The sequence below is a fragment of the Drosophila mojavensis genome, unplaced genomic scaffold, assembly GCF_018153725.1.
Source record: "Drosophila mojavensis isolate 15081-1352.22 unplaced genomic scaffold, ASM1815372v1 contig_136, whole genome shotgun sequence".
Classification (NCBI taxonomy): Eukaryota; Metazoa; Arthropoda; class Insecta; order Diptera; family Drosophilidae; genus Drosophila; species Drosophila mojavensis.
In genome coordinates this window covers 4,114,825-4,128,019 of record NW_025318667.1, presented here as the reverse complement: position 1 = coordinate 4,128,019, position 13,195 = coordinate 4,114,825, and the positions used below count along the sequence as shown (strand labels likewise).

At 45.9% G+C, this 13,195-nt stretch overlaps 2 protein-coding genes across 5 annotated transcripts in view; one reads left to right on the top strand and one right to left on the bottom strand.

Moving 5' to 3' along the window:
• Positions 1 to 13,195, top strand: part of LOC6585339 — a 150,413-nt gene that overhangs the window by 66,531 nt on the left and 70,687 nt on the right. For 2 of the 4 annotated variants that reach the window (XM_032732829.2, XM_032732828.2), the window contains exons 2-7: positions 6,167 to 6,303; positions 6,699 to 7,104; positions 8,071 to 8,176; positions 8,256 to 8,777; positions 9,693 to 10,588; positions 10,646 to 10,749. In XM_032732829.2, the coding sequence (XP_032588720.1) occupies positions 7,040 to 7,104; positions 8,071 to 8,176; positions 8,256 to 8,777; positions 9,693 to 10,588; positions 10,646 to 10,749 (1,693 nt within the window). In that variant the 5' untranslated portion in view covers positions 6,167 to 6,303; positions 6,699 to 7,039. The remainder of the gene's footprint in view (positions 1 to 6,166; positions 6,304 to 6,698; positions 7,105 to 8,070; positions 8,177 to 8,255; positions 8,778 to 9,692; positions 10,589 to 10,645; positions 10,750 to 13,195) is intronic. The other 2 variants (XM_044007320.1, XM_044007318.1) reach the window with 2 other exon arrangements.
• LOC6585336 (phenylalanine--tRNA ligase alpha subunit) lies at positions 731 to 2,441 on the bottom strand. Its single transcript, XM_002010932.4, has one exon. It carries the CDS (start codon positions 2,310 to 2,312, stop codon positions 816 to 818), a length of 1,497 nt encoding a protein of 498 aa, XP_002010968.1. The 5' UTR covers positions 2,313 to 2,441; the 3' UTR covers positions 731 to 815.

The window sequence follows — 13,195 nt, the reverse complement described above, 5'->3', positions numbered from 1 at the left end:
TTCATGAAAAAAGCAGAGGGAGAGAGTGGAAGTGAGAGTGAGAGAGATAGACATATAGACACTGAGACTGAGACTGAAACAGAGTCAGATACAGAGACAGAGACAGAGACTGAGATTGAGACTGAGAAAGAGAAATTCAAGAAAAAAAAGTGAAAAAGGGAGAGAGAAAGTGAGAGGGAGAGTGAGAGATAGACATACAGACACTGAGACTGAGACTGAGAAAGAGAAATTCAAGAAAACAGCAGAGAGAGAGAGAGCGGAAGTGAGAGTGTGAGAGAGATAGACAAATAGACATGAGACTGAAACAGAGACAGATACTGGGACTGAGAATTAGATTGAGACTGAGAAAGAGAAATTCAAGAAAAAAACTGAGAGAGAGAGAGAGAGAAAGTGAGAGGGAGAGGTAGAGTGAGAGATAAACATATAGACACTGAGACTGATACTGAGATTGACACCGAGACTAAGAAATAGAAATTCAAGAAAAAAGCAGAGAGGGTGAGAGCGAAAGTGTGAGAGAGAGAGAACGGGAGCGCGAGATAAAAATGTCCAGCATTCCAACCGACTGGGAATACACTTTATAATTGAATGACAGATCTAATCAAATATTAACATAATATTACAATACAATAGGCCACTGGCCACTACTGCTCTGCTCACTGTATGAAGCTCATGTCAACGAGGAGGTAACCTGTACATGGGTAATAGAAACTCAAGCTCAGCAGCTGTACAATCTCATACAATCTAGCTTAATAGCTTTTTTATTACTATCGATAGGAGTTGCCAGGCAAGCGACAGTGTTGCAAAAGACATGCAGACTAGTCGTGGTCCAGTCGACAAATGGGCCCCTCCTCGACCATCTTGAGGTCCACCTTGGGTCCGACCAGGTCGCGTATGTTGTTGATGCCATACTTGATCATTGTGGGCCGCTCGAGCGAGAGGCCCCAGGCGAGCACATTCACGTCGGGGGGAAGGCCCATGGGCAGCACGAGCTCGGGCCGAAAGATGCCCGAATTGCCCACCTCAATCCACTTGGCCAGGCCCGGATGGTAGCAGTAGACCTCCATGCTGGGCTCCGTGTACGGATTGTAGGTCGGCTTGAACTGCAGCTCGCTGATGCCCAGCTTGCGGAAGAACTCGTGCAGCGTGCCAATTAGATCGCCCAGGGTGAGGCCGACATTCGCGATGACGCCCTCCACCTGGTGGAACTCGGCCAGGTGGGTGGCATCCAGGGCCTCGTTGCGGAACACCTTGTCGATGCTGAAGTACTTGGCCGGCTTGAAGCCGTTCGGCTGCTTGGCCAGCTGGTACAAGGTGCGAGCACTCACGGCCGTTGTGTGGGTGCGCAGCAGATTCTTCTCGGCCTCGGCCAGCTGCCACTTGTAGCCGTAGCCCCGCGACCCGTACCCGCCCACCGAGTGAACGGTGGCCACGCGCTGCACGTAGTCCTCGGGCAGCGGGCCGCACTGGGCCGGCTGCTTCACGAAGAACGTGTCGTGGGCATCGCGAGCCGGATGCTGTTGGGGCTGAAAGAGCGCGTCGAAGTTCCAGAACGATGCCTCCACATAGTTGTTGGTGGCCATCTCCGAGAAGCCCATCTCGAGGAAGATCTGCCGGAACTCGCTGCGCACCTTGAGCAGCGGATGCAGCTGGCCGCGCACCGGCGCCGCACCCAGCGCATCGAAGTTGTAGGGCTTAAACTGGAGCTGCTGCCACTGTCCGCTGGCCAGCATGTCCGTGGTCAGGTCCGTCTCCAGCTTGGTCAGCGTCGTGCTGAACTCGGCGCCCTTGCTGAGCAGCAGGCTCTTGATGGTCAGCTCCTGCAGCAGCTTGCGCTTCTTGTACTCGGCCACGTCCTTGGCCGACAGCTCGGCCAGCTGCAGCAGCTGCTCGCGCACCTCGTCCACAATCGCGCCCACCTTGCGGCGCACGAGCGTCGGCTGCACGCTCCTGTCCAGCCACAGCCAGCCCAGCGACATGGCCTTGCTGAAGCCCAGCTGGGCACTGACGCCGCCAGCCGCCAGCAGCTCCGTCCGCTTGATGCCCTGCTCCGGCACCGCGGCAAAGACATTCGCCTCGTGGCTGCCGCCCTGTGCCACCGCCTGCCCCTCCTCGGTCAGCTCGAGCGACTTGCGCGTGACGGACTCCACGTGCAGCAGCCGCTCGCCATGCGCCTGGATGCTCTTCACGGCGCCCACAATCTTCTGATGCTCGATACCAAACTCCTTGGCCAGCTGCAGGCTGTCCACCTGCTCCACGCCCTCCAAATACTTCAAAATGCGCTCCGTTAGCTCGGATGGCTCGGGGGAAGACATTGTCGAAATCTTGCTTATAGCCTGCTTGAAGCTCAAGTAGAAATTGAAAAGGAAATGGACTGCCAACGCCTATTGCTACTATTGAAAAGGGGATACTATCGATAACAAGGTACCGATATATTGTCAGGAAATGAATTGAAAATTGAAGAAAAAGGAACTGCCAACTGCCAACGTCTATTGCTACTATCGAAAAGCGGATACTATCGAATGGGAAATACTATCGATAACAATGCAGGGCTATTCCCAATTGCCAATATATTGTCACAAGCTGAAGTAGAAAAGGGGTTACTATCGATAGTTAGGTCGAGCTATTCCTCCACGTCGAAATATTGCCACGAGCTGAAGTAGAAATTGAAAAGGAAATGTTAATTAGATTTCGGTTGTTACTATCGAAAAGGCAAACTATCGATTAATGTCAACACCAATTCATTTACGATATTATGTATCAGTATGTCGGGAATGAATTCACTGATAGCACCAATTGGAATCAATTTGATTTTTAGCTGTAAGCTTTACCATATCGTTAAGTTTGCTACCGATTGTTGAGCTCTGCTAGGATTCTTGGCCAGGATTATTAGCAAATTGATTTTCCTTTGCAGTTAAGGCGCATCAGCAGGCTAAGCCAGGCGCATAGAAGCAGCTGCGCAATCGAGTTGAGAGCTTATTATTATTTATAGCGCCGTGTTTAACGAACAAGTCGAGCAAATGCGACACTCACTCACACTTGCACACTTGACTCTGTGTGCATACAATTAAATATTTAACACTGGTCAGCAAAAATAGAAAATGGAATGGAAATGAAAAGCCGCAAGTCTCGAAATAATCGAAAAGCTATGTGCTTGGAGCTCACGTTTTAAACAACACTGCCTATCGATAGTAAATAACACTGCCTATCGATATAAGCTTAAGTAAAATATGGAATAGAAAAGATCAATGCAGGCGAAAGTTTATGCTTGGTCTTCAGAAGCTTTGCCCCTCATATATATTCGATGAATAGACAGATGAATGAGATGAATTATCTGTAGGCTCAGATAGAGATATAGCGAGGAGCACAGAGAAAGGAGGCAGATTAAATACATGTGTACATATATATGTACCTATGTATGTAACTCCCTCATACTTCTTCATATATTAAAGTCCATTCCCTCATCCCTTCAGCCCCTCTACATACAATATTTACAGGGTATTTGATGAGCAAGTTAAAGCCTTGTATGCATCATAATATGCGCTTAACTACTTTCGCCCTCTGCACATATTTGCATAAACCCATCATGGCCAAAGCGCTCCAGCCTCCAGCGTTCGGGGCGTGAAGGGCGGTGCAGGGCGTGCCAGCGGATACATGAGTCCAAGGACGACAACTGGCGGCGCCGCATGCTGCCAATGCAAATTCACAGCTGTCAATCAAATGGAGTGGAAGGCGGTGTTTCATGTCTGCCAACGCTTGGGCCCAAAGGCCATGAAATATGCAGCAAACGAGATAGCCCGCGGTTGCAGTTCTCTATATGTGTGTGTGTATGGGTGTGGGTGTGGGTGTGTGTGCGTGCCAGAGTGGAGGCTGGCGACTGCAGCTGGTATTGCACTTCAAATTGATTAAGCACTCCACAGCGGCTCTACCAGGTGAAGGTGGCAATTCGATTGGCCAAGTTGAGGTGCCAAGTCTCTGGCCAGCACACTTGCCGGCTGAAAGTTTGCAACGGCAGCTGCTTTTAATACCCTGTAGTGCTGTGTAAGCAAAAGCGGGTAGCACGAACTGCAGAGCTAAACAAAATAGGCAGATTAAGTGACTCAGCTCTTGGTCTGAACTACACGTGTTTGTCTATGTTGGTTAGATTAACTCTCTGCGAGTCTGGAGTTACAGGGTATAAGCGAGTAATATACTTACGTGAAGCACACTTTGACTTGCTTGAAAACTATTTTATTGAGTGAATAAAGACCAGTCTGGCATATCATAAATGTGACTATGAAACGAGACTGCCCTTGTGTGTGTGCAAGTGAGTGTAGATGCCTGTGTGTGTGTGTGTGTGTGTTTGACAAACAACTTGAGCACACTTGCCACAAAATGACTCTGAGCAGCTGCCAACTTCTATAGCATTTCGCACGCATTTGACAACTTCCGGTTGTGTTCATGGCTCTGCAGCAACAGCAGACAAACCACCCAACCACACACACACACACACACACATCGTACACACCCGACCACCAACACACCAACACACCCACACACCCAGAGCAATTCAGAAAGTCTGAGTAGATTTGAGCATCACTGTCTGCCCGTTATTAAGTTTGCGGCCACAAACTTGCGCTTCAGCAAAGTTTATGCTTCATTTTGATTGGCTTTGTAAGCATCAGGCAGCCAGCCACCCGACCCACACCACTCGCTGCACCACACTCGACGACCACACAGCACCAGCGAGGCCAAGTAGTACATATTTTCTTTTAAGTGCACAACTTTCAGTTTTTTGGGTGAGCTTTATTTGGGTGCTTCAAATTTGATGGGTTATAAAGGGGAAATAAATCGGACCTTTTGCTAGTTTGATACAGATAAGCTCTATATAATGTGTATACTCCATATATATTATATATTCGAATTCTATGCTCTATACTCTAGAGCTGAGATACTCTAAGTACTTTACATACTATCTGTAAACACTCTGTATACTTTCTGTAAACTCTCTGTATACACTCTATGTATATAGAAAATATCTCTGTATATCTTCTGCATACTATCTGTATACTCTAGAGAGTGCAATATACTCTAAAAAACTCTCTATAGAGTACACACAGCATTCCATATACTCAATTCACTGCATATACTTTAGTTTTGCAGCTCAGTTTACTTTTCGGACTTTGGGTGGTATTATCAGAAAGCTGTGTGTGCTTTCATGGCCACACTCTGTCCCTTCGCCCATTTGGAAGTGGCCCTGGGGTGCTTATTATTTTAGCTCCATTTGCTTGCTCTGGCTCCTGCCACTCACGCAGCAGTCGGTTTTGTTATTCCTTAGTATTTTCCATTTCCTGTGGAGCACATCCTTTTATTTTCCAAATATTATTGCATGCTAGTGCCGGCACCCAACGAGTCACCTTCATTTTTTGCTACAAATTGAAACAAATATTTCGTAGTGCGATTTGCATTTAGCTGAAAACTTTATATAGTTTACGTAACTAACCTCAACTAAATGCAAACTCCATGAAAAGCGCATAAATATTATTCATGGAAATGTTTGACGTTTATTAAATTCCATTGAGGAAAACCAAATTTAGTAAAATGAAACTTTTAATGAATCAAATCTATTGAGCATTGTTGAGATGCTCAGTGCTTCTACCCTGGACAAGCCGGAAACAGATGGGTATGATGTACTTTGTGCAAATGGTTAATATTTCATATCGATAAGAATCGATACAAATAAAAATGACTTCAGGATTCTTTTAAGTATTACTCTTAAGATTAGACATAACTTTTAAGTATTGTAGTTTTTTTATTTTTGCATATTATATATTATATAAGAATACATATTTAATATTTCAGATATATAGTTATAGATTTTTTTATATAATTATAACTAAGCCTTAATACGAACTATTTAATTTATTCAATAACTTAGCAAATTTTGCATGTCGAATACGTAGCCAATTCGTATAATTCAAGTAGACCCTAGCTGTATACCATCCAAAATAGATTGTGTCCATGATATTTTGAAAAGTAGAGTCCATTTGGTTCCCAAGCAACTAAAATTTTGATAAATATATATATACATATGTATGTATATATTGAGCAATTTTTTTGTATTTACAAACATCCCCTCAATGTGTTTTAAAACCAAACAAATATTTTCTTTTTCTTCAATTTTTTTCAGTGTATCTCTGTGTCTCTCTGTGTGTGTAGCAAAAGTTCCCATTCCCCGCCCCACTTTTAATCAAAAATCAAAATCAAAGCTACAAAATATAATCAAAACTAAACCGATAACAAGATTTACAAGCCTCAACAAATACAGTAATTATTCGATATAACTTCAAGAAGAGTTCGGCTGGCCGAAGCTCAAATACTCTTTTCGAAAATTGCATTTGAGTAGTGCTTCGACTGAAAATAAAATATATATACTATATTTATAATAATATTTTAAAAAAGTTGTCCGTGAGTAAACTAAAAACATATATTTATATATACTATATAGAGATGAAAAATCTTAATTTATATATAGTGAATTTTAAAATATTTTTCACAATCAATCACTACTTTTAGTTAGAATCTTTTGAACTTCCAATTAGATTTATCTAGCCTAATCTCAAATTTCATTTGAAGAACATAAAACACTCAGATGCAATTAGGGCTTATAGAGTGTGGAAAGAGTATTTAAAAACTGGGATTGATTTCGTTTTTAATTAAAGTGCGAAACAAGCATCAACAAAAAATAGCCAAAAATCAAAAACCAATACAAACTATAGCCAACATTTGTTGGCTATATTGGAACTGAAATCGTGTTTGCATTCTTAATTCGATAAGAAACTGATTGAGTGGAAGCAGCCAGCGAAGCAGCAAAAAGTGGATAACAACAGCAGCAGCAACAGCAACAACAACAACAGCAACAGCAGCAACCGCAGCAGCAGCAGCAGCAGCAGCAGCAACAGAATAAGTAAAGAAGCAAAAACTGTGCCAATTGGCTCGGCTTTTTTGTTCGATTGGATAACCAAGGGATCTGCAGTGCTGCAGACGCAGAACGCCATGCGACATGTCAAAACATCGGAATTACAGGTCCATGGATCAGACCAGCAGCGGCGTCGTCATACGCAAAAAGTTAGCCAATTCATATACAGTTTCATTCAAGCAACTCTCTACTCAATCTATCACAGCAACAGCTGCCAACAGCTCGCAACAGCCACAGCAACTGCTTCTACTTTCAAATTGATTTGACTTGCTATAAAAATAAAACTTCAACTTCACCACTTCACCACACCACACCACACCGCAACAGAACTCACCACGCCCACCTAGTGCACTTTCAAGCTTAGCGCATGCCACAGAGCTTTGAAGTTTTCCCTTTTCATTTGAACAACACATTGCATGAGCTTTTATCGCACTTGAACCAAAACAGCATGCCTTTAATCCAAATGCACTAAACATACGAAACTGAAAGCTACCAAGTCAGAGAAAGTCAAGCGAAGCTTTTACGCTCTGCACTGAAAGCTCAAACTGCCTTAAGCATATAGAGTAAAGGATAATTGATGCAGTGATAAGCTTTTACACGCATTTTTTCAAGCATATGCTTAAAGCTTTGTGTGAAGCTTTTTATAATTCGACTAAAAGTAAGCGTCAAAGATATTGCAGGAATTTTCTATTGTTTTGTATGGAATTCTTAAACTAAGTTTCGAGGTCAGCTTCAACAAATAAAGCTATTGACAAAGCTTTTTAATATGCACTGACTGTCAACCGCTCAAAGCTAAAGAAAAACTAATCTAAAAGTTAAGTGAAGAGAAAAGTGAAAGCTGCTTAAGCGCCTCAGAGCTTTTGGCTCATATTACTAAAAATTTTACGGCTATTAAAGCTCAACTCAATTTCCTAAGCATTCAAGCTTTTACTGTCTACAGCTAAGTTGTTTTATAGCTTTCAGCTTTTAGCTCCAATCGTAGCTTTAACCAACGGAATATATTTTGCGACATTTGAACACTCTGCATGCAGCTATCTCTCTCATTCACTCTCTCTCTCCCTCTCTCTCGCTCTCTGTTTATGTATAAGCTATATGATGTATTTATATCATTGCAGGACTATGACAGCCGTATGCTTTGTATGCAACCTGCCCATAATGTCCCATCAGGTTGGCCTGGTGTGGCAGGGCGGCAATGGCTGGGACGACTTGGTGCGCGAACAGGTAGGTCTCATTCAAGCACCGGCTTTTTCAGCGCTACTCACAGCTGCTCCTCTTCACACTTCTTCTCTCTGCCCCTCAGCTGGAGGAGTCGACGATACGTCAGCGTCTTGGCGGCCGTCGCGACTCGGCCGCCCAAATCACAACACCGCCAAGCACATCGCCGCCGCCAGGTATGCAGCGACGGCGACGCAGCTCGCTGGCGCAGCTCACTGACATCTTGCGCGAGTGGAGCGGCGGCGGCAAGCAGCACCAGCAGCAGCAACATCAGCAGCAGCAGCAGTCGTCCCGCAGCAAGGGTCAATTGAATCGTCGCGAAACCCTCGCCGATCTCGCACGCAGCCTGCCCTGGCGCACCTCGACCACGGATGCGGGCACCGGCGGCGCCAGCTCCGGCTCCAATATCGGACATACCACCACCAGCTATGTGACGCCACGCAAGCGACGCGAGTCGAGCGCCGATTCGGGCATACGGAGCATGCGCTCCCGCCGCGACTCCAACACCGCCGAGTTCGTCCGGCACTGGAACCGACGCGAAAGCACCACAGTTGAGGAGCACTCCACCAATGTGGTTGTGCCCGTTGTTGTGGAGAGCACTAAGAGCGTAAGTTTATCATTGTGAGGGACTTTCATGGGAGGCACTTGAGAGTTAGGAATGTAAAGTAATATAGCTAGGAATAGATTTAATTATGTTGAGAGCCCATCAAGATGATCAGAGCTTAACTCAATCTCTTACAATTAATAGTTTTTAGTGGGGTAGTGTTCTAGATTTCAAAAAGAAAGATTTGGGTTTTCCGAAAAAGATCATTCTCCACTGGAAACATGCCATAAAAAGACGCTTGATTCTAAGCAATGACAGCACATAAATCATATATGCATCATATGAATTTAATAAGATATTGATCAGAAAATATCTAAAGACTTTATTAATAAGCAATATTATCCAATAGGGTAGTGTCCTAGGTTTTATGGGAAAAAATTTGTCTCTCCGAAAAAAGTTAATTCTCCAACTAATCTATTAGCTCAGTAAACAGAACATGAAGATCCTAGGGGATCCATCATACACAAAATCTTAGGCTGCTATACGTGAAAGATCATCAAGATTCTAAGACGTAACATACATAAAGGACAGTTCCACTATGCGAGGTTGCGGGAAATTTAAATAGTCTAGGTCTGCAGCTTATAGGATCCGAATCGTTAACTAAATCTCCTACTATATGTAGACCAGCCTGCTTGTTCATTGACTCCCTCGTTTAACCAATTCAAGCCAGCTCGAATGATTTGCTTCAGGTATATACGTATAGCCCGTCTACTAAATGTCCAAATCTCCACTCCAACTAATCTAAGTCAACCCCAGTTGTAAATCCTAGGCAAGACATGCTACCAGCCCGCCTGACAAATATTTGATTCATCCTTTAGACCAATTCACAGTCCACAACCAATTAACCTAACCTATGCCTGCATCTCTCTCTCTCTCCTTCTCTCTCTCTCTCCGTGTGTCATCCCATATGCATGGCAGGCTTCGCGGCGCGGCTCGGGCGAAAGCTATCTGTCGAGCAGCCGGCGTGACAGCAATGTTGCCGGACGCGTGACAACACCGCCTCCACCACCCAAATACCAAGTGACTAAGAAACGCGACTCGTTGGCCGCACCGGAATTTCCCAATTTTCGGCAGGAGCAGCGTCCGTCGACCAGCTCCGCCGGCTCAGACTCTGTGCCATTAATTTCAACCAGCACTTATCACCAGGTGGACACATCCTGTCAGGCGCTGCCACCGCCCACAATCATAACCAGCTCGGTGACGCCGCCGGCCACCAGTCCGACAGCACCCAAGGGACGGCGCGACTCTACCACCCAATGCGGTCGCGTCAACAGGCGCGACTCCAAGGCGGGCATCAGTCCGGAGCGAGCGCCACGACTGCAGCGCCTGCAGCGGCAGGCAACGGCCTTCGACGAGAGCTGCTTGCCCGGCGGCAGTCGGCGCGGCTCGCAGCCAGCGCTCAGTCCGGATCCGCCGGAGGACTGCGAGCGCCGCACCTCACGGCGCGACTCGCTCTCGCCGGACAGCGCCTCGCGCGGCGGTCGACGCGATTCGCGCACGCATCTCTCGCCGGATCGGTCGCACGAGCGCGACGGCAGTCCCAGGCGCCATACGCTGCGGCGGCAGAGCAGCTCCGCAGCACGCTCGGCCCGGTCGCCGGACTCGAACAGCTGCTCCTCGTCGCGGGACCCCAGCCCCTGTTCGAGGCCCCAAACGACCACCGTCGAGCAGAATCAACGGCCGGCGATACGCCGCCAGTCGACCACCGAGGAGATACTAATTGCACGCGGCTTTCGCCGACAATCCACCACCGAGGAGATGATACGGTGTCGCAACTTCCGACGCCAGAGCTCCCAGAGCGACGATGTCTGTCGGTGCGTATCAGCAGGCCGCAACTGAAGCGCCTCAAGTAATTTCAATGATTCTTGCAGCTACCGTGGCAGACGCGACTCATCGGCTCAGATCATTGATGGCACCATTGGCACCATGACCGTCGAAACTACCAGCACCTTCTTCGACTCCAGCACACAGACAGGTTAGTGAATGAACGGATCTAGTAATATTAAGACTAAGATGAGATGAGAGAGCTGTATGCTGTATGCTGTATGCTGTATGCTGTATGATGTATGCTGTATGCTGTATGCTGTATGCTGTATGCTGTATGCTGTATGCTGTATGCTGTATGCTGTATGCTGTATGCTGTATGCTGTATGCTGTATGCTGTATGCTGTATGCTGTATGCTGTATGCTGTATGCTGTATGCTGTATGCTGTATGCTGTATGCTGTATGCTGTATGCTGTATGCTGTATGCTGTATGCTGTATGCTGTATGCTGTATGCTGTATGCTGTATGCTGTATGCTGTATGCTGTATGCTGTACGCTGTATGCTGTATGCTGTATGCTGTATGCTGTATGCTGTATGCTGTATGCTGTAAGCTGTATGCTGTATGATGTATGCTGTATGCTGTAAGCTGTATGCTGTATGATGTATGCTGTATGCTGTACGCTGTATGCTGTATGCTGTATGCTATACTTAACTAGATACTAGCGAGCTCTTGTCCATCCATAATAATCTCAATTCTGTAATAATAAGCTCAAACAACCCAAATTTAAATTCATATGTCCCATATCGTGCCAATTACAAGTAGTGTACAATCCGGCGTATACGCAATCTTCAATCAAATATGCGCAGCGTAAAACAGCTTATTGAATTGATAAGTAAATTAATGTTGTTGGATAATAAATCTCATAGTTTAACTCACATTTATTTTAACTTACAATCAGTCCTCGAAAACCTTCAAAAGCTCGTTAGGCATTTGAAATTTGTGCTTTTGGGCGCTGCCAACTTGCGTGAATATCCTTGAGTGCCTTTGGCGTAAGCTTATCGCTGTCTGCATTTGTTGCTCTTGCCAGCAAATGCCGTGAAAGCTGAGCGAAAGCTTGCAACAGCTGTTGCCGCTGGAGCGAACAGCTGTTCCTGGCCTGTGGACTGTCCACTTGCTGGGGCGCAGCGCACACGAAGGCGATATGTTCACGTTACGCTGAGACGCTGGCAATGGGAACGAGCGCGCACTGTGGCATCAGTTGGTGTTGAACGCCTCAACGTGCCACAACGCAGCCGAGCCGTGCCCCAAGCCAGGACACATTGCACACGTCGCGCATACTGCCAACCCCAGTCCCCCCAAACATCCCCAAAAAAGCAACAAAAAGAAACGCAAAAACAACAACAACAACGAGAACAACGGCAACAGAAACAGCAACAGCAACAGCATTGCGAGTCCGCGAGTCGATAGGCGGGTCGCGTGGCGCGAGTCCTCAGTGTCGAATCGCGTCAAGTCGCGCCGCGCTGCGGCGCGCGTCGAGTGTTCAGTTCAGTTGCGGCTAGTTGAGAGTTTCGCATCTGATATAAACGTGGCCTTTTAGTATTGTTCGCATCGTAAACTGTAAATACAAATGAAAATTGCCCCAGAGCGTAGCGTTTCGTGCCACACGTTCTCCACTGTCCCTGCTCCTTCCTTTCCCTTCCCTTCCTCTCCGTCCGCCCGTCCGCCCGTCCGTCTGTCCGTCTATCTGTCCGTCGGCAGGCCGTGCCACGCCGTGCCGTGCCGTGCCGTTTGCCGACTTCTTCATTCCCTGCGCATACATTTATTGTTGCGTTGCCGCCGCCGCCGCCGCAGAATTTACTTAACGCGTCTTGTTGTATTTTTTTGTGCTTTTTTTTGTTGTTGTACGCACACATATAGCAAAAAGAGATAACAGAGTGAAGCAGCAGCAATAAAGCGACAACAGAGCGAAAGAGTGCGTGTCGAGAAGTTGCCAAAAAGGAAGACGCTAGCAAACAACGCGCAAGCAATTGTTGTTGGTTGCTTTTTAAATTTTTTTTTTTTTTTTTTTTTTTTTTGGTTTTGTTTTGATTGTTGCAACCGCGTGTTGCAACATCGACCAACGGCATCGCGGTGGCCGAGTACGCTGTCAGCGACGTTGCGCCGCTGCGCTTCGCACGCCGCCAACAGTTGCCGCTGCAGCAGCAACAGCAACAGTCGCAGCAGCAGCAACAGCCGCAGCAATCAACCAGCAGCAGCGCCAGCAGCAGCAGCAATCGCAGTCGCAGCGGTCTGTATATAACTATATATATATATATATCTAAAATATCTCAAATCTTAGCTCTAAGCCTAAGCAAATCATCTTAAAGGGCAAATTGTTGCTTTTCCCTAGTTATATATCAATAGAAGAGGATAGCTCTCTTCAGTAGATTTTGAGAATTTTTCAGTCAGACAGCTATATATACATATATATAATTCTGCATCAATTGTAATAATATATTGTCTAAGGAATTTAGTTATATATTTACAATTTTTTTTTATTTATTTATATATTCTAAAAGTAAAACTTAAATCATAAAAAAAAAAATTTACAGCTTAAATGAAGAGATGAGTCAGTTTCCTCTGAGTTATAAAGAGTTATATGCATAAGAAAATTT

Bases quoted from the DNA above. Each gene is read 5' to 3' on its own strand.
- LOC6585336 (XM_002010932.4), bottom strand. From the start codon at position 2,312: ATGTCTTCCCCCGAGCCATCCGAGCTAACGGAGCGCATTTTGAAGTAT.